This window comes from Phodopus roborovskii, unplaced genomic scaffold (assembly GCF_943737965.1).
Source record: "Phodopus roborovskii unplaced genomic scaffold, PHOROB, whole genome shotgun sequence".
Classification (NCBI taxonomy): domain Eukaryota; kingdom Metazoa; phylum Chordata; class Mammalia; order Rodentia; family Cricetidae; genus Phodopus; species Phodopus roborovskii.
In genome coordinates, this window is record NW_026126567.1 from 33,335,210 (window position 1) to 33,358,185 (window position 22,976).

At 47.3% G+C, this 22,976-nt stretch overlaps 1 protein-coding gene across 1 annotated transcript in view; it reads left to right on the forward strand.

The window, feature by feature from the left end:
• The first annotated feature begins 361 nt into the window (after nt 1–361).
• LOC127235349 (rho GTPase-activating protein 22-like) overlaps nt 362–22,976 on the forward strand; it is a 50,521-nt gene continuing 27,906 nt past the window's right edge. The window contains exons 1-2 of the mRNA XM_051202597.1: nt 362–681; nt 13,718–13,914. Coding sequence (XP_051058554.1) covers nt 13,803–13,914 — 112 coding nt within the window. The 5' untranslated portion in view covers nt 362–681; nt 13,718–13,802. The remainder of the gene's footprint in view (nt 682–13,717; nt 13,915–22,976) is intronic.

The window sequence follows — 22,976 nt, forward strand, 5'->3', positions numbered from 1 at the left end:
TACCTCCAGCAGGACTCTTTCTGCACGTATAGTCGCTAAGGATGTGAGCAATACCAGAATACCTACTCCTTCCAAGAAAGCAGTGAGCTGAGACGCCTGTCCCTTCCAGCTGGGTTTGGAGGGTTCTCGCCACTCCCTCGCGTGAAGATCTCTACTTAGCAGTACGTGCTAGCCCGGCCAACAATGGTGTTATGTGTGTCCTCTACTTTCTTGGTGGCTGGCTGGCTGGCGCACCAGCTCTCCAGGACCTGGGGACTTCCAGCCAGCTGCAATCTCCACTGGGATTCAGATGGCCCCACCCACCTGCCCGCCCTGAAGCCCAAGACCCCGCCTCCTCCTACAGGAATGGGTAGCCCCAGCGAACACGATAGCCAGGCGGGCCCCGCCCTGGCCAGTGATTGATCAGTAAACATCGCTGTGGCTTTAATGGTCCACTTGGATGGAAATTAATTCTGGAATGGATAAATAATGCATCAGGATTTATGTAGTCCAAGGCAAGCTGGAGCCAGGAGAGGGAGCCGAGGGGGTGACGCCAGTGGCCTCGGGGGCTCCAAAGAGCTAGGCATGAAGGGCCACTTGCCAAGAAGAGAAAAGCAAAGCGGATGGCAGCATGATCGGCCCAGCAATTGTGGCCAGGCGGCTGCAGCATGCTGAGCCCAAAGATCAGACAGGCCAGGAGGGGTAAGTACAAATTCCTGCGGATTTCTAGGCACACAGCGTGTATTCCCTGGCAAATGCTGGGACACTGAAGGAGCTGTCCTGCCAGGTTACAGGTGGGGAAGGTGTCCGGGCTGTGACACCTGTACAGTGAGTGGCTGCTGTGAGCCTATGTGCCTGCAGTTCTGGTGAGATTGGGGTTGGGGTGGGGACTATGGGGGGATCAGACCTGAGACAGCACAGGGCAGTAGCTATTTTAAGTGTGTAGGTGGTGAGCACCTCCAGCCTAAGGTTTTATGTTTTACAACCCCTCTGCCGTTATAGGTAAACAGGTGACAACTGGGGGAAAACTTGGCTTTTCACTCACAGTAAAAGTTGAAATGACCCTAGCAGGGTTAGCAACACCCAGGCTTCTGCAGAGTTCTGTTCAAGTCTGAGGCCAGCCCGCTGAGAGCAGCCCCCATCCCTACCCCCAGCCAGCAGGGGGGGCAGAAGTGGAGTGTGTCTCATGCCTACCTTTATGCCAGACCGGTGGAGCTGTGAAATGCACTGCTGGAAAGGCGGTGGGGTGTGGTGGGGCGGGGTTAGAGCAGACACTAAAAATCCAATAAAACAAGAGATAGTAATCTCTAGTTCAGGACTCAGCCATCAGCATGGGTCCCAGCAGAATAGCCTCAAGACCCAACCACTAGACAGGAAAAGAGACAAGCATTTCCCCCAGACAGCAACTTCTTGGCCAGGAGTGAGGTTGCATCTGATGAAAACAGCTGTCTTTGAAGAAATGAAGCCACTTTTTCAGATGGCCAGTGCTTGGCGACAGTCTGCCTTCTAAGCACAGGGGATCAAGATGGGTCTTTGGAGATGGGTGGGGCATGGGAGTGCTCCTAGGAGGCAGCTGTGTGCGAGGGTGGAGGGACTGGGGAACCCTGTACCTCCTCAGGGATGCCTCATTTCATTAGCACATTGAAGGCACTTGGGTGACTTTCCAGTGTGTTCAGTGGCATCCAGACTTCTCTGTGGGTTGTTGGAAAGGAGTATAATGTGGTAGCCACTAGTAAGCAAAGGATAGACTTGCCTGGCTCTACTGAGAGGTGGAGGCATAATCTAAAGATGGCCAGGGGTGAGCCAGGCCAGATCCCTCTAAGCAAGCCATTTCTCTCCCTGTTCTTCTGTCTGAAGACACAGCCACTAGTCACACGAAGCTAATGAGTACTTGGCATATACTGGTCCAAAGAAGAAGGTACACACAGGCTTAAAATGACTCTGTTAACAATTATTGGATAACATATTGCAGTGACAATACTTTTGGTGGGTTAAAAAAGCACATTATTAAAGTTAATCTCACCCCACCCATTTTTCCCATTTTCATGCTCTGAGTACAACTACTGGGTTATTTCCATGGTCTACATGCTCATGTTCAACCTTTTCTAGAATCTTGTTGGTCTGGAATGAGACCAGTGCTTCATTCGGCAAAGGGTCCTGTGTGTGAAATCCCAAACTTCATTACTGTGTGTGTGTACGCATATGCATACATGCGTGTCTGTGTGTGTGTGCATGTGTACGTGCACAGACCTATGGAGGTCAGAGGTCAGCTTCAGGTGCCTTCTATTGTCCTTCATTTTATTCTTTGAGACAGGGTCTCTCGCTGAACCCAGAGCTCACTGATTTGGCTAGACTGGCTGATCAGGGACCTGTCTCTTTGCCTCACCCTCGGCCCACAGACACACACCACTGTGGCCAGCTTTGTGTGTGGTGTTAGGGATGACCAGCACTTTACCCACTGAGCCATCTCCCATTAACAGCAGCCCTTTCTCCCTTCAGGAATATTAGGAAATGTTGATCATTCTAACCAAAGGTGTTACTGACATCCTGTAGGTAGTGCCCAAGGATGCTCCTAAACACCCACAGTGCCTAGCACTCGGAATTATCTGATCTCAAACGCCAGAAGTGCCAAGATTGAGGAGTCCTCTCTACTGGGCATGTGATGATTTAAGCTTCTAGTGCAGTTTTTCAGGCACTAATATGGGAATTGGTTGCCTACAGATCTGTCTGACCATAAATCCTGAGAAAGACTTTCTGAGAGCATGGGTTACACTGGGGTTTCTGTGCACAGGGAGCCAGGAGGTGGCCAGAGTGGGCTATGATTCTTGATCTGTAAACTGAGGAATGACAGGGAACTGAGCAGGGGCAGGATGGCAGAGGGAGGCTGAGCGTACTGCTGGAGTGGGGAGCAGTACATGTATTTCCCCAGTGTCACATGTGTGGTGTGTATGTATATGTGTGCATGTGCGAGTGTGTGTGTGTGTGTGTGTGTGTGTGTGTGTGTGTGTGAACCAAGTTAGACATGTAGCCTGTTAGGAAATACACATCCATGTGCCTCAGAGAAATTGGGCTCTGGCAGATGGAAGAATTTTGGTCATCAAAATTCACCCCTATTTGAAACGTTCAGCACTAGGATGGGATCTGTGTGACCACCTAAGAGCCTTCACAACACAAACACCTAGCCCTGCTGTCCAGCCGCTGTCTAGATAGACTCTTTCAGGCCACACCTATGTGGAAATACGCCCAAGTGTTGTTTCACGTGGAAAAGATCAGGGTTCCTCTATAGGAAAGTTAAGAAGCTCATACCTGGACAACAGGCTCAGAGGGCTTTGGGGGTCTGGCTGGAAAGCAGCTCCTCTGGGCTGTTTGTTGATACCTGGGCTTCTAGGGTTGCTTCTCAGAAGCCACTTTAGCTGCTAATGTTTTGACAAGTTTCAACCCCGAAGGCGCAGATAAAGGTGACCATGATCATGAAGGGTGTCTTTATCATCTCTTTGTAGGGATAGGGGTAGAAGGTATCAGGATTAAGAATTTCCCAAAAGCCTCTCTGTCAGTTACCTAACTGTAGAACTGTCTTAGTCTATTGCTATAACAGAATACCTAAGACTGTGTAGTTCGTAATGAAGAGAAGCAGGTATGACAAGGTAGCTCAGCAGGTGAAGACACTTGCTGCCAAGACTGACGATCCGAGTTCAATTCCCCAAATGCACACGGGCAGAAAGGAAGAAGCAATAAAAGTCATACTCAAACCTCTACACACACTAAGAAAAATAAAAAAATAAAGATAAGTACATTTTAAAGGAAACAGTTTTAAAAAGACTTTTTGGCTTACAGTTTGGAAGTCTAAGAACATGGTCCTAACATATTCTAGGCTCCCAGTGAGGCATCATGGCTAACAGCAGAAGACTGGAGTGATCATGTGTAGAAAGAATCGGGATATGTGAAGGAGCCTGCTGGGACGTGCTAGGCGCATCATAACCCGTTCTCGCCATAACTAACCCCCTCTCTGGGAAGTACTTTGATCTCTTCATTATGACATAGCCTCAGTGACCATTATCTCCTAAACCATCACCTCTTAGAATTGTCGCATTGAGAAACTGGGCTTCGCCACTTGCTTTGATAGAAAGCATAGCCAAACCACAGCATGAAGCAGGTCAACTGACCTTACCTGGGTGGGTTCATCTTCCAAAACCTTACAGGCAGATGAGGCAGGTGGACAGGCAGAGTAGGTAGGCAGGCAGGCAGGCAGGCAGGCGGACGGGCAGGCAGACCCACGCACACAGGCACGTACGAACGCACCACGCACACGCACACCGGTGAAAGCAGGTGGTGCTGTCCTTGCTCACTTAGTTCCCACCTGTATCTAAGCTCCCAGGGCGGCGGGGGGTGGGGGAGTGGGGTGGGAATCAGTGTATTTCCTGATACCCTGTGCCCAGTGGGCATGTTTCCCACTGACCCATGTTCCCAGTACTGCTCTGCTCCCAGGGAAAGGGAGACACAGCTTGCCCTGGCCCTGCCAGCTTTCACAGAAAAAAAACAGGTTGCATTTTCTAACCCTCCACCGAGGGGCACAACTCTGTGTACTGTTTGACACAGATAGAATGCAATTTAGAGGAGGGAGCTGGGGGGGGGGCTCAAAATAGGGTTTCTTTGTGTAACAGTCCTAGCTGTCCTGGAACTCACTCTGTAGACCAGGCTGGCCTTGAACTCATAGAGATCCACCTGCCTCTACCTCCCGAGCGCTGGGATTACAGGCGTGCATCCCCACTGCCCTGCTTCCATTGCTTTTCAAGACTGAAAAATAAAACACAAGGGAGGGCCCCTCCCCCTCGGAGTTACAGGGGTGGCTCTGGACACTCAGGAGGAACCTCGGGGACCAGGCTGTACCCTCGCACCCATCATTAATTACGCTCTCCACCCCTGTGTCCTCCATGTCCGTTCTTTAGCTTGCACCATGATGAGTACTAGTTAACCTGCAGTGCTGGGCCCTTCTACGAGGATTACTGTGTCTCTACAATTCCGCTGTCATGGGGCTTGTCTTGATGGCTTTTGCCCGTCTTGATGTGGCTTCCTTGGGGCCCATGAACACCATTCCACATTAGTAGCTACTGCTATGGCCTGCCCCACTGCTCAGGTCTGCAGTGTGCCTCCCAGAGCACTCTGTTCTCTGCATAGTCCGCTCGTCTCAGGCCAAGTCTTCTGGAGTCATCAGAGCCTCTAACCTGGCCAAAGCCATCATCCAAAACATAAATTATACCCAGTTGTCTCCCCCTCCCTCCAACTAAGAATCATTCAGCACACTTCTTACAATGGCTCTGAGTGTCCCTCATGGCCAGCCACCTCTCACACACTAGTCCCAGAGTCGCTGACCTTCTCCCCATTTCTGTGTTCCATGAGTTCCCTCTGGACTTCCTCTAACAGCACATTCACACATAAGCACACTCCTCTGAGAGCTGTTCACCCCCCCCCAGCCTTCAGCCCCTCCCACGGGGCAATCCTGCCCCACCCTACTCCAGTCTGGGTCCCTGCCCCAAGCCCAGGTCACCTTTGCTCTTCGGCCTTTCCTTCCGGTTGGGAGTTACATATTTCTGAGAGTGACTTTTAAACATGTCGCCTGCACTGGGCTATAAGCTTCATGGGGGTGGAGACCAGTTTTCTTTTCGAACAACATTATGCCCTCAGTGCCTGGTAAGCGCTCCGAATATATTTTTAAATGAATCAGTCTGTCAGTCATGAGGAGACATTGGCTTAGGGGGCTTCAAACTTGTCTCTGCTTTAACTCATTGAGGTTCTAAGGAAAATCCGTCTTTACCCTTGACTGTGTGCGCTACAAATATTTACCAGTCTACAGCTGCCCTTTAGTTGTATATTAAAGGTTGTTTTTTAATTTGACACTTCAAGTTTTATATGGCATCACCAATCCTTCAAGTACTTTCCCTTTGGAACTTCTGCCTTTGTTTGGAAGTGTTCAGAGTAAACTTGCAGCTCCTTTCTTCAGAAGAAACAGGTGAGTGAGGCTGCATTAGCTGTGGCTAACTTCCCAGGAGCCTCATGAGTAGACAGCCAGGCTACTGCGGGGTGGTAAGAGGGAGCTGGTGGGTGGGAGAAAAGTCTTTTCTGTGGATTTGTCCTTAGGACTTTTCCCCACAAGACAGTACACTTATATTTGTTAAATTCTGCAAAGATGCAGGCATTTTTGTTGTAATTCTTTAATTCTTATGGCTACAAGTAAAATGAAGTGCCCTTTGCTGTCGTTTTGAAAGGTAGAGGAAAATGGTGTGTCCTGAGCAAACATGGTGGGGCTGGCATTCATGTTTGTCTAGTGTTAAATCCTTTTGCTTGTCCTTAACCCAAACTGTTTATAGACCTCTGTAAATCGCCCTGCAGGCCTCAGGCTATAGTTATAAAAAAAAAAAAAAAAAAAAAAAAAAAAAAGGTAATGAAGTTGAAGAAAGAGCCTGCAGTCTTTAAACAAACATTGAATGTAGGCAACTGATACAGTGTTTAAGACTGGGAAAACAAGACCTAAAGGAGAACTAAACAACGGTAAAAACAAGATCAACTCCAGGAAAACAAAGAGTGATATCCAAAAAAGGAGAAAAGCAGTGATGGTGTAATACAGAGCTGGGAGGAGACTGCCAATCACAGGGCAGCGATGCTAGAAGTTGTATATATTGATCTAGTGCAACTTGCAACATGACTGTATGGGCGCAATGAGGAGGGTGTGTGTGTGGGGTGGGGGTCAGGGAAGTTCCTCTTCCACAGTTAAAAAGTCAATAGATAGCACTTAGAAAAGAAAAAGCAAGACATGTCAATAAATCAACACTATCTAAAAATGTGCTAACCACTAGGGGGAAAAAACTATAGTCATGTGTCCCCTGTGACAGGGAAACATTCTAAGAAATGCACTGTTAGGTGATGCCAACATCACATACCTAAGCGGCATGGCTCAGCCTACTTCTCCTGGGCTACAACGTTATGTAACATTTTACATATGATTGAAGGCAATTGCAATACAGTACTCATATACACCACAATAAAATATAGTGTGAAAAACAAATGTCTACAGCTGTTCAGAGCACTTACTGTACATGGAGACAGTTATGACTAGAAGTTGCCCTGGGTGAGTCAGTGAGTGATTGCAGAGTGAGTGTAGAAGCCCAGGATGACACTGAACACTAGATTTAAATGAAAAAACGTTTTTCCTTCTTTAATGTAAATTAACTTTGGCTTGTCATGATATTTTTACTTTGTAAATTTTTTTAATTTAACTTTTTGCCATTTTTTTTGACAGCTTTAAACACAAATACATTCTAAAAGTGTACCAAAACATTCTTTGTACCCTTTTATATTAGCTTTTTTTCTGGTTTTAGTATACTCTAGACTTTATCTTAAAAACTAATGGACAGGGCTAGAGAGATGAGTTGGCCATTAAAGGCTAGGTCACACCCAAAAACTAACACAGTCACACACATCAGCCTATACTGGATGGGCTCATTAATGTCACTGACTTCTACCTGATTTACAAAATATTGTGTACAATGCAGGTGTGCAGTGCCCTCAGAGGCCAGAAAAGGGTGCTGGGTCTCTTGGAATTGTAATGACAAGCGTTTGTGAGCTGCCATGTTTATGCTGGGAACGGAACCCAGGTCTTCTGCAAGAGTAGCAAATGTTCTCTAGTCCCCAGTCAACTGTTTAGAAAAAATAAGTTTAGAAAAATATAGGTACTAAGTATACAAGTAACACACAAAATTGGTTTGTTAATATTAGCATCACCAAAAACTCATGAGCAATATGTTTTACATAACCTTTACTATGTCACTAGCTTTGAAAAATGTTTCATCTTTCTAACAATATGGTACCACAAGTACATGTGACCAAGCTATTGTTGTACATCACAGGACTATACAAAGATAAAAAGTAGCTTCCTCTAGGGGTAAGGATATAGATGAGGAATGCAGGCTCTGGAGTCATGCCCAAGGCTTGTGGGATTACTTGAGATGTTGCCTAGGAACCATCACCTAGAAGCCAGCTGACTCATCCCAGCTGACTAGGGAACTGTTCAGAATCCTGGAGGTTTCTGTTCTGAGGACATCATGGGGATTCACAGCCCCCTCTGGTTGCTTAGTTCAGAGTGGAGTGCCTTCGCAGAATATGCCTATGATGACCCGCTGTTGCCTATGCCCAATACACTTCGGGTTTCTAGGAGAGATCACATTTATGGCCTGAGAGTAGAGCCACAAAGAAATTATATCACATAGGTGATGTGGCATCTGGCTTTGGCTGTATCTCAGAGAGGGGCTAGAAAACAGCAGAGAGTTTCCTAAGCTGTACCAAGGAAGGGGTATGTGAGAGCTGTGGAGGAGCTCAAGGCAGGAACCTAAGGGCACAGATGCTTGCTATTCCATGTGGGTTACCTCTAAATGGGAAGCTCACTCACAGTCAAGGGGTGCAGAGGAAACCATGAAGGAATACTGTTTGGTAGCTCACTCTGACTTGTTCATGCTCAGATATATGCCTTCTTCTATAACCCAGGGCCTACCTAGGGTTGGGACAACCCACGGTGAGCTAGGACCTCCTCAACAGTTAGTAAGGACCTAACTATCCTCACAGATTTGCCCACAGGCCAATCTGATCAAGGCAAATTCTTCAGTAAAGGCTTTCCTCTCAGGTGACTCTATGCTGAGTCAAGTTGACACAGCTAAGTAGGACACAGGATACAGGCCAGAGTTCAGTCAAGTGTAGAGACCTCACAGTCAGGATCCTAAAGGAAAGAAGGAAGCCCACAGGTCTCCTCCTTGACACTACTGCTGATGGCTAATTCTGCCCTGTGACAGATGTGCCCAAGCTTATGTCTTCTGCTGCTGCCCAGATGTCTACCTCACATAGAGGAAACACTGTTTCCTAAATGTGCCTTCCAGAACTAATATGAAGTTACAGAAGTGTTCATATCAGGACAAGCCCAGGGAGTCCAATTAGAGAAGATAAAAGCTCCCAATTCGAGGGATTTGAATGATAGCAACCATAAAGAACATTGTAAATAGATGTGTATGTAAACTGTTGTTTAGAGGTTTTGTCTATTTCTACTTTTTTTCTTCTGAGATATAACTTCCATACATGGCTCTCTTTTCTCTGTGTTTTCAGTTATCTGTGATCAACCATGTTCCAAACTAAATTTTAAAAAGAAGTAAGCTGGGCATTTGTGGTTCATGCCTTTAATCCTAGAGCTTGGGAAGCAGAAGCAGAGGAATCTCTGTGAGTTCAAAACTAGCCTGGCTGGTCTACAGAGCAAGTCCCAGAACAGGCTCAAAACAATACAGAGAAACCCTGTCTCAAAAAAAAAAAAAAAAAAAAAAAAAGTTTGGAAGTTGTTAGTTAGGCATGGTAGTGCACACCTTTAGTCCCAGCACTTGGTGTGCAAAAGTATATGGATCTCTGTGAATTCAAGGCCAACCTGGACAGCCAGGGCTACACACAGAAACTTTGTCTTAAAGGACAAAACAAAACAAAAAACAGAAGTAAGAATTGACACATTCTAACATTTTAACTTGTGTATTGTTTTTCTGATTTCAACTGTAACTTCTGTCATCTACTGTGGCATGAAACAATCTCACATCTTCTCATTGGGTCCCATGTGGGACATGAATCATCCCTCTGTCTGGGGTGTCCAACTGTATGTACTCTGTCTCCATTAGTCACTCAGAAGACACCTTGGATGCTAGATTTGTAACCATGGTGATGCAATGCTTGTATTTATGCAATCCTTATTTTGTTTAATAATGACTCCAAGACGTGGGAGTGGTGATGTTAAACACATTAGTGTGTCAGAGGAAAGCCATGTGAGAAGGTAGATGTTACTAACTTTATCGTAAATATCTGTACACATAGGAGAAAACAGGGCCTCTATAGAATTCAGTAGTATTGGTGTTCTGATGCATCCTCTGGGGGGATCTTAGACCCATTCCCTGAGGATGAAGAGACACTGATACACAGTAAAATGTCTGTCTTGAATGTCTCTCCTGTGTCTACCATCCAGATCAACACACAGCACATTTTCCTCAACTCCAGGAAGTCCCCTCCTGTATCCTCCCAGGGTGACTTTTCTTTTAGATTTTTATCACCATGGAATGATCTTCTTTAGCAACTTTAAATTTTGCATGAACAGAATCAACACATGCCTCACTACACCTACATCATCTTTCTTTTCTCTTTATGGAAAGTGAGAAAAACGTGGAGGTTTGTTATGTGCTGGGGGTACATGAGCTTTCCATTCACACGCACATCTCTGATTTCACTCCTGTCGCCAGCAGTAATATAAGGAGAAAGCAATTGGAGCTAAACACTCAGGGTCAGAGAACTCAGAACATCTTGAGCTTAAATCCAGGACTTTGAAGGCCAAGCAGGTTCCTCCCAAATTCAGCTGTGTCTGTGAGTGGTAGGGGGAACAGTCAGCTGTGTCTGTGACTGGTGGGGGGAGCAGTCTCTCAGTAGCTGTCAATTGAAACCAACCAAGGGCCTGCTCCCTCCCACAGGGGCTCAGGATACCATCACCAGTGCAGGAACCAAAAGGCTAGGTGAGGTCTCACACTCCACTCCGACCTGGCCCTCTCAGATGGGCTCATGCCCACAGAGCCACGGGTTAGTAAGAATCAGTGTTAAGATTGGCCACTGCTTCCCCAGGTGGTGATGAGGGGCAGATTCTAGCAGTGTTGGCCATGGCTACAATGTATGCCCTGTGCAGGCAGGCCTGGTGATATGGAAGAATCCTGAATTTAACCTTAGATGTTACAGAGTTAGGGGCCTTCACCTCCTACCTGCATTTGGGGTTGGATATATATCTGAAAGTTCCAGCACTTTCTATGCGTACAATGATAGTAATACCCACTGTTGACGCTCGAAGAACTTACATGACTGGGGAGCTGGCATATTTCAGGAAGTGACTTCACTCATGCCCTCTATGTCCTGGGAATAGGCGTTCCCTGTCCATGCCTGCTAGGCCCCACATCAACTCTGTGCACTCCTGGATAACAAGATTCCAAAGGCCAGGCCACCTCTCCCACCATTACTTTAGAGGGACTGTGGTGCTTCCCATGCACTGGGCACAAACAATGAAGGAGTCGAAGGAGGCCACTCTCAGTGCACAGTTACCTAGAGCCCTCAGCCTTGGCCTCATCCAACCAGGTTCCTCTACATCTGGACACTGTCCTGGGTGCCACCTGCAGGGCTGGTAGCAACTAACCAACTGGCCATAACACATGCACAGTCTCTAAGAACCAGAGTATTTGGAGCATAGGCTAAGGATATCTACTCCAATCTGTTCCCTTGCTCATGGCCTTTGGACTGCTGCTGTCCAAGGCCCATGTACCAAGAGGGAAGGAAGGCTGTTGTGTCCAGGAGACAGGCACTTGAGACTCAAGCCCCTCCCTCCTCTTGCTCTCTTTCCAAGATAAATCAGACAATCTGACAAACAGGTTTCTCTCCTGCACAAAAGATACCAATGTCTGTAATGTTATTAGACACTCAGGGCATAAGTACTGTCAGACGAGGACCAGAAGAATACCGGGTCGGCCCCAAACAACCTGAGCATTGGCCATGACTTTGTTTGAAAAGGACAGTAGTGATTTACAAGATAGACCTGAATTGGCTCAGGCCTGGTCCAGGATGCTGCTGCCTTGACTCCCTGACCCAGGCAGCTTGGGACATGCTCTACGTCTGCTGAAATCATCAGCAACCTCGGTGATTGCTTAGCCAAGGGTAGAGTCTGTATTGATCTAAGCTAATGGCTTGTAGGCAGGCAGAAAATGAAATTTATAATTGATATTGAATCACATTGACGCAGCAACTGTTGGCATTCGGTGAATGGGTAGATTGGGGATGAAGCAATCAGCACTGATGGCCCCTGGGTTGGCAGTTCCCAGACAAGGTTCAGAAGGGTTCAGAAGAGGGGAAAGAAGCTTCAAGAGGCTCGGCCTGCAGAGCAGAGCATCAGTGCTAAGTATACCACTGCTCTCTGAGTGCATGTGGGCAGTTTTCCCTCCATGCTTGCCAGTCTAGGAAGTGACTAGGATTAGCAATTTGCTTCTTTCTCTGAATGGAAGCTCAGGGCTCCTCCATTGAACTACCAAGCTAGAAAATACTAGAAGACTGTAGTTCCATGTTTCTAGGCTCCTGTTTGTTCTGTCTCCAATTACACATGCATCATCACCAACCTCACTGGCCCCTGACTTCTGCAATGTGGATAGAGGTTGTGGTTACAAGTCCAGCTGAGGATCCTGATGGGCGCTCAGGAATGGTTTCCCCAAGATCAAGGTTAAGATCCTAGGAGCCAACCAGATGTACTGGGTTATAGACCCTCTTCTTACCTCTTCCCCTCCCCCACCCGTGTCTATTCATTCTCCCTCTGGACCATTCTCTTCACTCCCTGGCCCTCCCTGTGCACAGCTTCCTTGCTTCATCTGCTCATTCTGTCTCAGCCTCAGCTACAGCCTTCCTGCTCCCTCGGGCTGCCTTGTCCCCCCTGTGTGTGCCAAGATAACAGCAGGTATTTACCCCCTGCCTAGCCCTTCCCCCAGAGTCTCCCAGTGCTGAACTCTAGAAAACCTCTAAATTCAAGTACTGAATAAATGGAAATGACAACTGTATGAAGTTGAACCTTGGGGTGCACATACACGGAAGTAAGACGAAGAAGTCTAAGGATCCCCTGGCCTCGGAACCTAGCAAAAAAAAAAAAAAAAAAAAAAAAAAACAGGCCAGCTGAGCCAATGAGGCTAGCTTTTAAGAATGTAATCTTTTATATTGACTCTTTAAATCTTTAAAACAATCTTTATGAAAAGTTGCCAGAATTCCCCAAGCTATCTCATTACTATTTTAAAAGTTTAAGATTTCCATTGATGGGGTTAGAAAATGTGTTTACACATTGTTACCTTGAAGTATGAGGGCCAGGCTAGGTCTCTAGACCTTGGGAAGATGAAGGACCCAGAGAAGAACAGAACAGATGTCCAAACAGAGCCCAGACAGAACACTAACAGATTTAAAAAAAAAAAAAAAAAAGTAGAGGCACTCAGAGCCACTGTGCAATAAATTATCTACTGCAGCCCACTCCTGGGACAGCACAGGACCCCAGCACAGCCCCTCAACCTTGGCTACAAATCGCATTAAGTTTATAAAACATCCCATTGGCCCCCTCCCCCCAGTGCCCTTCCATTACCTCATCCCTCTCCCCCAATCAATCTTTCGACCTCAATACTTACCCTTTAAATCAATTCAGCTCTGAGATTTGTCTTGCTGTTTCCCCAGCCTGCTTTAAAATCTCATCGACTTCCATAAATCACTTGTGTTTCTGCTCTCCTCCTGCTGCACTTACACAGCTGCAGTCAGACCCGCAGGCTTGCTGGAGGGCACCCAGCCCCGCACATGTGGTCCAGAGGGCTGATGGGTCAGTGGCTGCTGCGGCTGGGCTACCTCGAGCCTTTCCGAAGCTCCTGAAAGTTACTGAGTGTTTCCAGTGAGGTTCTCTAAAGTAGACCCGAATAAATGACTCACAGGCAGTTTTCATTAAAGAGGTTCCCTGGCTGGTGGAGAAGTGAAGGGGGTCGGGGAATAGGACAGATTCAAGAGGAGGAATGGGACCCAAGCCATAAAAGGAGGTCTTTGCATAAGCCCCAGGGAACTCAGCTTGACCAGGGTTACCTGCTGAGGATGACATAAATTCCCAGGCACTCCTAACCCTCCCATTCAGGGTAAAACAGGCTCTAGCAGCTGCCCTGAGAATCCCCCTGGGAATGAACTGTGTCTAATTTGAAGCCCACTGGGAGGGAGGGAGCATGAAGATCCGAAAAGGGATCCAAGAGAATTTGGGCAGAGCTTCTGCGAAACACAATTTGAAAGGTATCTTGGAGCATTCTCAGAAGAATTCCTTAGCATCAGACACCACAGGTAAGTGATTGTTGGCCCACACTGAGCCCTTCTACAGGCTGAAGGAAACCCAGGCACATCCAGGACTCACCTATGGGGAGATTTGTACAACTGGCAACCCCTAACTGTGGTCCTTGGAAGGTCGATAGGTAGGCCAGCCCCAGGCTTCCTCCAGCCCAAGTCTGCTGGCTATGTCCTGTCCTGACATATGTGATCTTAGCCTGTCACCTGCCTAGTGCCTCCCACAGATGGAGACTGGTCTCTTTTTAGTTGTGAATGCAGCCATGTATGGTGCTTATCACAGGAAAAATTCAAACATCTACCCAATGAGTGATCTGTTCATGGTTGTTTTAGACATCCCGAGGGATCCAGCTGCCTTCCAAGCAGCTTTCACTTAAAATGCTTTGGTATAATTTACATAAATACTTTGAATCCATACAGTATCACAGTTCCATTCCACCCTTCACACACATGGCCTGTGGGTGGGTGGGTGGGATATATCCCTCACAGACCTTGTTCTGTAGGAAATCTAAGACACCAAAGCCACACTGTGAAATCTTCTGTTTGGGCCTGGTGATTTTTTCCCCCTTTTGTAGAGTTTATGTTTCCTGTAATGTTCCAAGTCTTGCTTTCCTTGCGTCCCATAATAGCATTTAAACATATGTGTCCCTCCATATTTACGGGTGCTGTATCCTCAGATACAGCTGACTGCAAATTGAGAGAAATAACTGCATTGAATAGGTACAAACTTTATCTTAGCATTGTCTCCTAAATGAAGTGGTATAATGACTACTGACATAGCATCTGCATTGTATCAGGTTCTATGAGTTATCTAGGAAAGCGTGAGAGTGTCTAGGAGAATCGTGTAAGTTATACGCAAATGCTGTCATTTTATATGAGGGGGTTGAGCCTCTGAGAGATTTGAAATACGCCGGGGGGAGGAGGTCATCCCAGAATCAGTCCCAAGTGTGACAATTAATGTTTCAGTGACACTAAAAGGGGGAGATGAGAGAGGTAAGGAGTTTGCATGTTATATTGTTGACCTCAGAAGAAAGGCAGTTATGGGAGACATGAAAAATGAGGGAGCTGAGACACTGAGGAAAGCCTAATGGTATCAGGGGAGGGCACAGGACCCTGCATGGCAGTACCTACAGAGGACATCATGGCGGGGGCTGGGATCTGAGAAGGGCTATAAAGTCGTGAGGCTGAGTCCCTAGGACCCTCATGAGCCAGTGATGGTGGCTTCCTGCAGGGTTTCCATTGAGCACCTTGTTCTAACTCCTCTCTTTGAAAACTCCCTGGCTGCAAGGGATGATTGCAGAGTGTTGGGAGGCAGGAGAGGATGGTCAGCAGTGACTGAGGGGGGATGGTGGCCCCAAGAATGGGGTTCCTATTGACTGATATGGGGAGGCCATGAGAGTAACAGGTGCCAGGACAGGAAAAGACAATTTAACGCCCAGCTTGTGCTACTGGAACTGTCGGGACAGTATGACACTTGATCTCAAGTTCAGCGTTGAACTGCACATGGATGACATTTAAATCCATGAGACAGTGTAGACAGAAGAGAGTGGATCTAAGGAGTAGCCCTAGGAACTCAAGCTAAGCCATCTGAACAATCTGGAGACAGCATGTGACACCCAGTGAAGGTGCTGTTGGGACCCGAGTGTAGAAAGTGCAGTCTGAGAGGACAGGGCCAACATGACAGTTGTCACCACCTGGCTTCCGCCCTGGCAGTCACAGGCACCTATGCTCACCAACCTTCAGCCACCCCGCCCCAGCCCTGGCCACACATTGTCACGGTTCCTTCTCCCATCTCAGACAGACAGGAAGCCATGCCTCCCCTGTCTCCCTCTCGGGAAAGCTGGGCCGGAGCTAGTGTGACTAGGACACCTCATGCTCCCTCGCCAGACCAAGTGGCAGCATGTGGAGTGCCCAGCACAGTCTGTGCCAGGCTACCCCGGCTCGGGGCATGCAACAGCCCCGAGAAGGGGGCCAGCGAGGCCTGCGTGCAGAGGACTGTGGGGACACGTGTGCTTCTGGAACCTCCAAGTGAGGGCCTTGTCACTGCTGTGAGACCCCTGCCCCCACCCGTTGACACCTCTTTGCCTTTTGTCACAATCCAGGATGGCTTCCCACTAGTCCAAGCAACCCACCCGCAAGCTCAGCCTGAGCTCAGACTCCCTTGCTGGCACCTGTGGAACCTCCCACTCTGATTCCTTCTTCCACCCGACCTGAGCCATGCCCTTAGCCGTGGGCATGGCTAACCCTTCTTCCTATCCTTACAAGGAGTATTTCAGAAAGATGTCACCATGTTCTTTTAAAACACACGTGTGTGTGTGTGTATACATACATGTGTATGTGTATATATGCATGTCTGCATATAGTGTTGCCCCGTATAGGTCCTAAACCCCTTAACCCCCCCCATCTTCTTCCTGCTCACCTCACCCAAGGAGGTGCGTATTTCTATATGGCCATTCTTGCTATATCATCCAACAAGAAGCCAGAGGCTTTTGATGGGCCTGTCCATCCCGCATGCTTCAGCCTTCCCTCACGGCCTCTAGAGTGTGTGCCATCTCTCCTGAACACGCGCCACCCCTTCCATCCACACTAAGAGTTATCACAATTCCCCTCACAGTCCCTTCTTTGTCCTTGCACAGGCTTCCTGAAAGGCGTCATAGAGGCCCACAGCAGTGTCCTGAGAAGTTAGTAAACTGGCCCCGAAGGCAGCAATTATGGGTTCCAGAGCAGAATGCATTACCTGCCTATACTGTGACTTCAGGCAACTGTCTCAGCCTCTGCAGACCTCAGTTTACACATATGTAAAGTGGAAGTAGTGAAGAGACGTGTAAAAAATAAATAATTCGTGTAGAAAATCAAGACCTGTGCATAGCATGTAATGGCTAAGCCCATGTGAACTGCAACTGTTGCAACTATTATAGCAATTATTATTGAGCACCTCCTGTATAATCTATAATCTAGTATGTCGAAGTTTCTCCAATCCCTCTCTCTCTCTCTCTCTCTCTCTCTCTCTCTCTCTCACACACACACACACACACACACACACACACACACAATACACATAAAGCTCCTCAGGAGCATGCTGGATCACTCCTCAATGTTTCTGGTCCCCCCCCCCCCAGCCTACCTCCCTCTTCTCCAGGCAAGTGCTACTCAGGCCCCATCATTGCTTGGACTGAAAAGCAACCTCCTGCCAGTTCCAGGTGTAGAGGTGAACACAACATTCCTGTGCCCCCAGGGAGCAGCAGCTAGCTGACCAGACAGCAGTATCACATGTATGTTAAAGGTGAAGTGACAACGGTGACTTTTGTGGAGGGATCTGAAGGACCACATGGAGGAGCCATACCTGGAATGGAGGGTCAGCAGCCCAGGGCAGTAACCATATTGCAGTCATCTCAGCAGCCTGGAAATGTGGATTCTAAACCATTTGCCTAGAAGTTTAGTTTGAGCAGATGTGGGGATGGGTGGCCTCAGCATTCCGGGTGCATGTGTCATGAGACAGCTCAGCAGTTGTTAGCTGAGCAGCTGGTTGTGTTGGTAGATATGTGATCGTGTTGGATATATTATGACTCATGCTCTAGGGCAGGAATGGGGTTTATTCTGTGAGCCACCAGATCAAAACTGCATTTGGAGAGAGGACAAGACTGTTAGGCCTGAGTCTAGGGACCTCAATACTGTCATGATGGGGTTGGTGCTTAGGTATGAGGCCAGGCAAACTAAGAAACTTAGGCTGTGGTGCTTGCCAGCCTCCAACCACTGCTGCAGCCTCTGAAGACCTCAGTTTGCACATCTGCAGACAGTAAAATGTCAGTTGTTAGTGGGAGAATTCATGATCCAAGCAGAGCATTTCCTTGGCCAATGGGTAGGCCTGTAGGTTGTTGCCCAGGCCAAGATGATTATATCTGAGTTGATTCAGTAAAGGGGGCTGCAAGGGAAGGGGAGAGCTCAGGAGGAAACTGAGTTTAGAAAGTAGCTACTCATCGAGGTGGGGAGGGGCAGCACTTCAGTGTGTGACCTTGGCTAGCTGTGGAGTCCTGGAAGAGGGACAAGGCTCGGCAGGCTTGGGAGCGTTTCACACTGAGTTTCTCATTCAGGCCAGAAAGACCCACGACCTGTGGAGCATTGGTAGATGGCTTGACACACAAGCCACCCACTTGAACGTAAAGGAGAGGGGAAAACTGAGACAGCCTAGAAACAGTGAGAAGACATTGTGAGAGCTTCTGGGGAGGACAGAGGAAGGCTTGAGTACAGAAGTTAACAGGAAGGCACTTCAGAGTGCAGGGGGAAAGCATGGAATGGGTCCGGGGTGGTAGTGTCTGAGTCACCAAGGTGACAAAGGCTGGGACCATGGTTTGGGGATTTGGTTAGAGCAATGTTTGGAGGGGCCAAAGCCTTCAAATGCAGAGAAAGCATGTTCCTGCTGCACGTGCTGAGGTGAGGGTAGCAAGGCAGACACCATGTTTGCGCTGACCTTAAAGTCAAGAGCCTGGCCTGGCCTGAGGGGATTCACATTCTGGTCACCCTTCCCAACCTGGTCCTCTGGCTCTGTGGAGATTTTCCTTCCTCTCGGTGGCTCTGCAGAGATCTGCAGCCCAGGGGTCTATGCCTTCTTAGGAACTCCACTGGGAAACATCAGCTCAGAATTCGGCAGTGTGCTCCTCAGGGCTCTGTTTGCTTATGAGGGAGGGAAGACAGAAGGAGAAGGGAAAAGAGAGAGGGACGGTGTCATGTGTGAGTAGAGCGCCCCTAACTTCAGGTTACCATCCTCCCCAGCCTCGCGTGCTTCGGCTTGCTTCCCAAGTCCAGTCAGTTCTCAAGCCTCAGCTCGTCAATGCTGCCTGACTCAAGGCCTGGTTTAAATATTTACAGAACTGGATGAATTGATTAAAGGAAGTGCTGAGAACAGGAACAGTGGTTATTAATAAATCATACCAGTGGCTGTATTCCTTGTGAGACGCTCCATGGGTCTGATAAGTAATATCTACATGACTGATCATCTGCGGAGAAAAACCTGTGCTGGTGTGGCAGTCAACCTGGCCTGTGCAGGAAGAACCTCCCTGAGGAATTGCAGGCCATTGGAGTTGCTCCCCACCCTCTGGAATGTAGCTTCAGTGACCCTGCTTTCCATTACCTGGAGCTCCCAAGAGGGCTGGTGTCTACAGCTTGACAAGCAGGATAAAAATCTCTTCCTTCTCTGTATTGGCATAATAAGGGACATGCATGCTAATAGCATGGTCAGCCATACAATCACTTATTACCCATATTTCCAGGCTTTGCATCCATTGGCCTGTGCCCAAGGAAATCAACCTTCCTGGAGAAGCCACCTGGCATCTGCAGACTCCAACCAGTGTACTTAGGAGGGTCCATCTATGCTGGATAGTCCCTGAGACTGTTAGGTTCCTGCTGTCATCTTCCCTGCCCAGTGTGCTACAGGGAGGAAGAGAAGGAACATGTCTTGGAGAACGAGCAAGCATTGGGTTCTGTTGTAACAGAATATAAAAGATAGAACCATGAGTGCAGTCCTAAAACAGTTCATGGCTTCATTCCCCCACTGAAGACCCCAGAGGGGTCCATGCCATCTTCTTTGGAAGTAGGGAAGGTTCTAAGTGCCTCTCTCAGGTGACCTGAAAAGAAGAATTTAAGAGTGGACAGTGGAGAATAAGCCAATCCACTCACAACAGAGTCCTCACTCACGGGACCACCACTGCCTTCCAAGTCTTTGCTTAGATGTATCTGGCAATCAAAACACAAAGCTCCATGCATTTGATAACTTAATTTTATTGAACTTGATTTAAAAAACAAGCTTTAGAGATAGGCAAATTGGCACCTGGAAAAGAAAACTCAGTAATCAAAGGGATACACTTGTCCCCTCTTCTCCTGGGTCCCTTATCAGACCTCAGCAGACTACTGAGGTCATGTTTACTTTCTTCTTATCATGGGCATCATCTTAACCTCCTCAGAGCCACTTTAGCCAGTGTCTGCCTAATCTAGCTCTGCCATGCCTGGCCAGCTTGAGCTGAGACAAGGTCAGGGGAGAGGAAAGCTTGGGAGCAGAAGGGTCCCTCCTGATAGTTGATGCTATTCTACCAGATACAACCTCTCTCTGCCTTATCAGCTGCCCTGCCCAGGCCAATTAGACAAAACATTTCTTCCAGGTCTGAGTTCTCCAAGGCAGGACCACCAAACTAGTAAAGTAAAGACCCCTGGCAAGGTGCACCAGATGCCAGGGAACAGAAGGATGGGCTTTCCAGGGCCTTGGGAGGACTTTGGGGGCAAGATTGAGGCTCATATAGACAAGGATAGAGACCTAAGAACCTGAGCCATTCAGACAGGCTCTCCCCATCAGAAGTGATGAGTTAGGCATCTCCTTCAGGTAGTAGAACTGTAGCAGAGAGTTCTACTTCATTAGACATCCAGAAGAAGATAGCTAATAACTATCATTTTGCACCTACTAAGTTCTGGAGTATACCCTCAAACTGTGTACCAAAATATACTCTTCCTTCCTTAAACGCTTTTGCCATGAACTTTGTCACAACAATAAGAGAAGTAACAGTATAGGAAACATCAGTGATGCTGAATGCAAAAGTAATGAACTGATTGGTACAGGAAATTTCAAGACGGTAGCATTCAGGATGCATCATGGTTGCTACGCACTGCTCTTCTCTAGGTTTATAGCAAAAGACAGCAATGAGTGGAGGGGGAGAAAGATATAAAAATATAATGTTTGGCAGGGAAAGGAGAAAGTGTAAAGTTGCAGATATGGCAGAAGAGATTATTACCATTAAAGAGAAATCTACCTGTCTATACTAGAACAATTTGAAAGATACCCTAAGGATAAGAAACCATATATCAAAGGCTCTGTCTTCCAAATTAATTTCGGAGGAGAGACCGTAAACAGAGTGCCACTTAAGGGGGTCATGTAAGCTTGTACTAAGTTTTCAAAATGCTGCTAATGCCAGACAATGTGTGGTGGAGGTCATAGTTTCTACAACGAGGCCCTGAAAGTCCATCGTCCTTTATATAGGCTGCCACCAGAAGGCTGGCCAAGATTAAAGGTGGAGCCACCCACCTAAGAAGATCTGGGTTAAAACTGGGTCTTCCCACTTCAAATGAAATAATAAAGAAAAAAAAAAACTCCTCACAGGTGTGCCCATCCACTTTCGTTTTAGTTAATTCTAGGTGAAGTCAAGTTAAACACCAAGAATAGCCATTACAATCCCCACCCCTTGTCAACTTGACACACAATCATATCTCCTTATGACATGATAATTTTGAAGTGAAAACAATAACCAGGTCACAATAATGCCTTAACATGATATAACTGTCACACATGCAATCACAAACAATTATGTATTTAAACAGGTCATAATTACACTTTACATGCTATAACTGTCCCTCATACAATTGCAAATGCATTATAAATTTAGAATAGGTGGTAGTGTTCCTTAAGAAATATTCTTTTAGTGATTCTTTTTGTACAAACTTAAACATGATAATACTCTCTTTACTAATGTTACAAGGAACAAAAACAAATATCTGTACAAACACATTCTTAACAAAAATACAACAGAAATACTTATGTCAGTTATAATCCTGGCTGGTTTGTGTTTCTGCAGCTTGGGTCATGTGGCCTTATCTGGTATTTATAACCACCTTCCTCTCCTACCCATTCTGTATTTCCTCCACCCTCAGCATGAACCTTGGCTCTTTTCCTGGAGGAGTGACCCACACCTTCATTCTTGAAGGGTCTGTGCCCTTTGTCATCTGCCTGGATTAGGCTGTTGTAGTTTCCCATTGACTTTAAGCACAGGACATGGTAACACCAAGAGATGCCCTAAGAATCTCCTGTACTCTAGAAATAATCTTTCTTACTTCCATTGTGAAGAAACAATCCAGTTTCTACTTGGTAGTCTAGATCAATCGCCACTCCTAACACTTATTCCTCTCTTAGCCTGTTGGCAGAAGAGCATCAGAATCTCAAAGTGGCAGGGGGACGTCTGAGCTTCCAGGTCAACAGAATGTAGTGTCTCTTGGCAGGAGTGTTCCCTCTTCTGGAACCAAAACTTCTAGGCCAGCAGAACTTAAGGTCACAGGGACAGGAAGCAAAAATTGTTCTAGTTGGTCATTAGAGGTAATAGTGAGTAGAACTATTCCTTTTTCCACTCCTGGATTCCTGGACCTGTGGATCCTGGGGATGGGAGAACAGTTCAACATATCAGACACTGATTCAGGGCATACACTGCCATCTGGGGAGCCCTGCCCCGCCCTCCAAGCTGCTGCCACGTAATTGGCACTGTTGCTGGCTGGAACTGTGTCTTCAAGAGGCCATTCCAGCTGCTTCAGGAAGGTGGGAACATGGTAAGATCAGTGGATTCCATGGCTGTGGGCCCAGTGTCACGTGACTTGTGTTTCATGGTCAGAAGCCATGCTGTGTGGACTATCTTGACTGTGGATAAGGCATTCTGTAAGTCCATGGTACTATTTGGCAGGAGCATTGCGTTCAGGAAAGGCAAACCCATAACCAGCAGATTATTAGTGTCTATAAACTGTGATCAGGGTAAGTGTGTGTTGGTTGTGTACCAAGCAGCACAGGGGCCAGGCCCAGCAGCCAGATGGGAACAGGATGCAGATCCATCCGAAATACAAACACAGCATGTTCAGCTGTGTGCTGGGTACTGCTGGGTATGAGGGATGGCTGTGCTGTGGGAAGGTGCTAGGCTGTGCTACGCCCAAGCATTGCTCAGATTTCTCTTCAGTTTCCCTGGAGAAACACATTGTGTGGGATCACCACTCTCCCTTAGAGAGTGATCATAGGGGAGGTGAACATAGGGGCAGCTGCTTTCCTCACTGACGCAGGGCTGGCAAGATCAGAACCAACAGCCAAGAGATGGTTGGCTCTTTTGAACTGAGTCTTAAAGATTGAGTAGGACCTCACCAGTAGCCAAAGCCAAGATCTGAATGGGAGAGAAACGGGGAAAAAATGTCTGAGCTAGTAGGACAGTAGTATGGAAGGTAAGGAATTAGCATCCCTGGATGAGATTTATCCATAAGGAGTAAACCCGGAG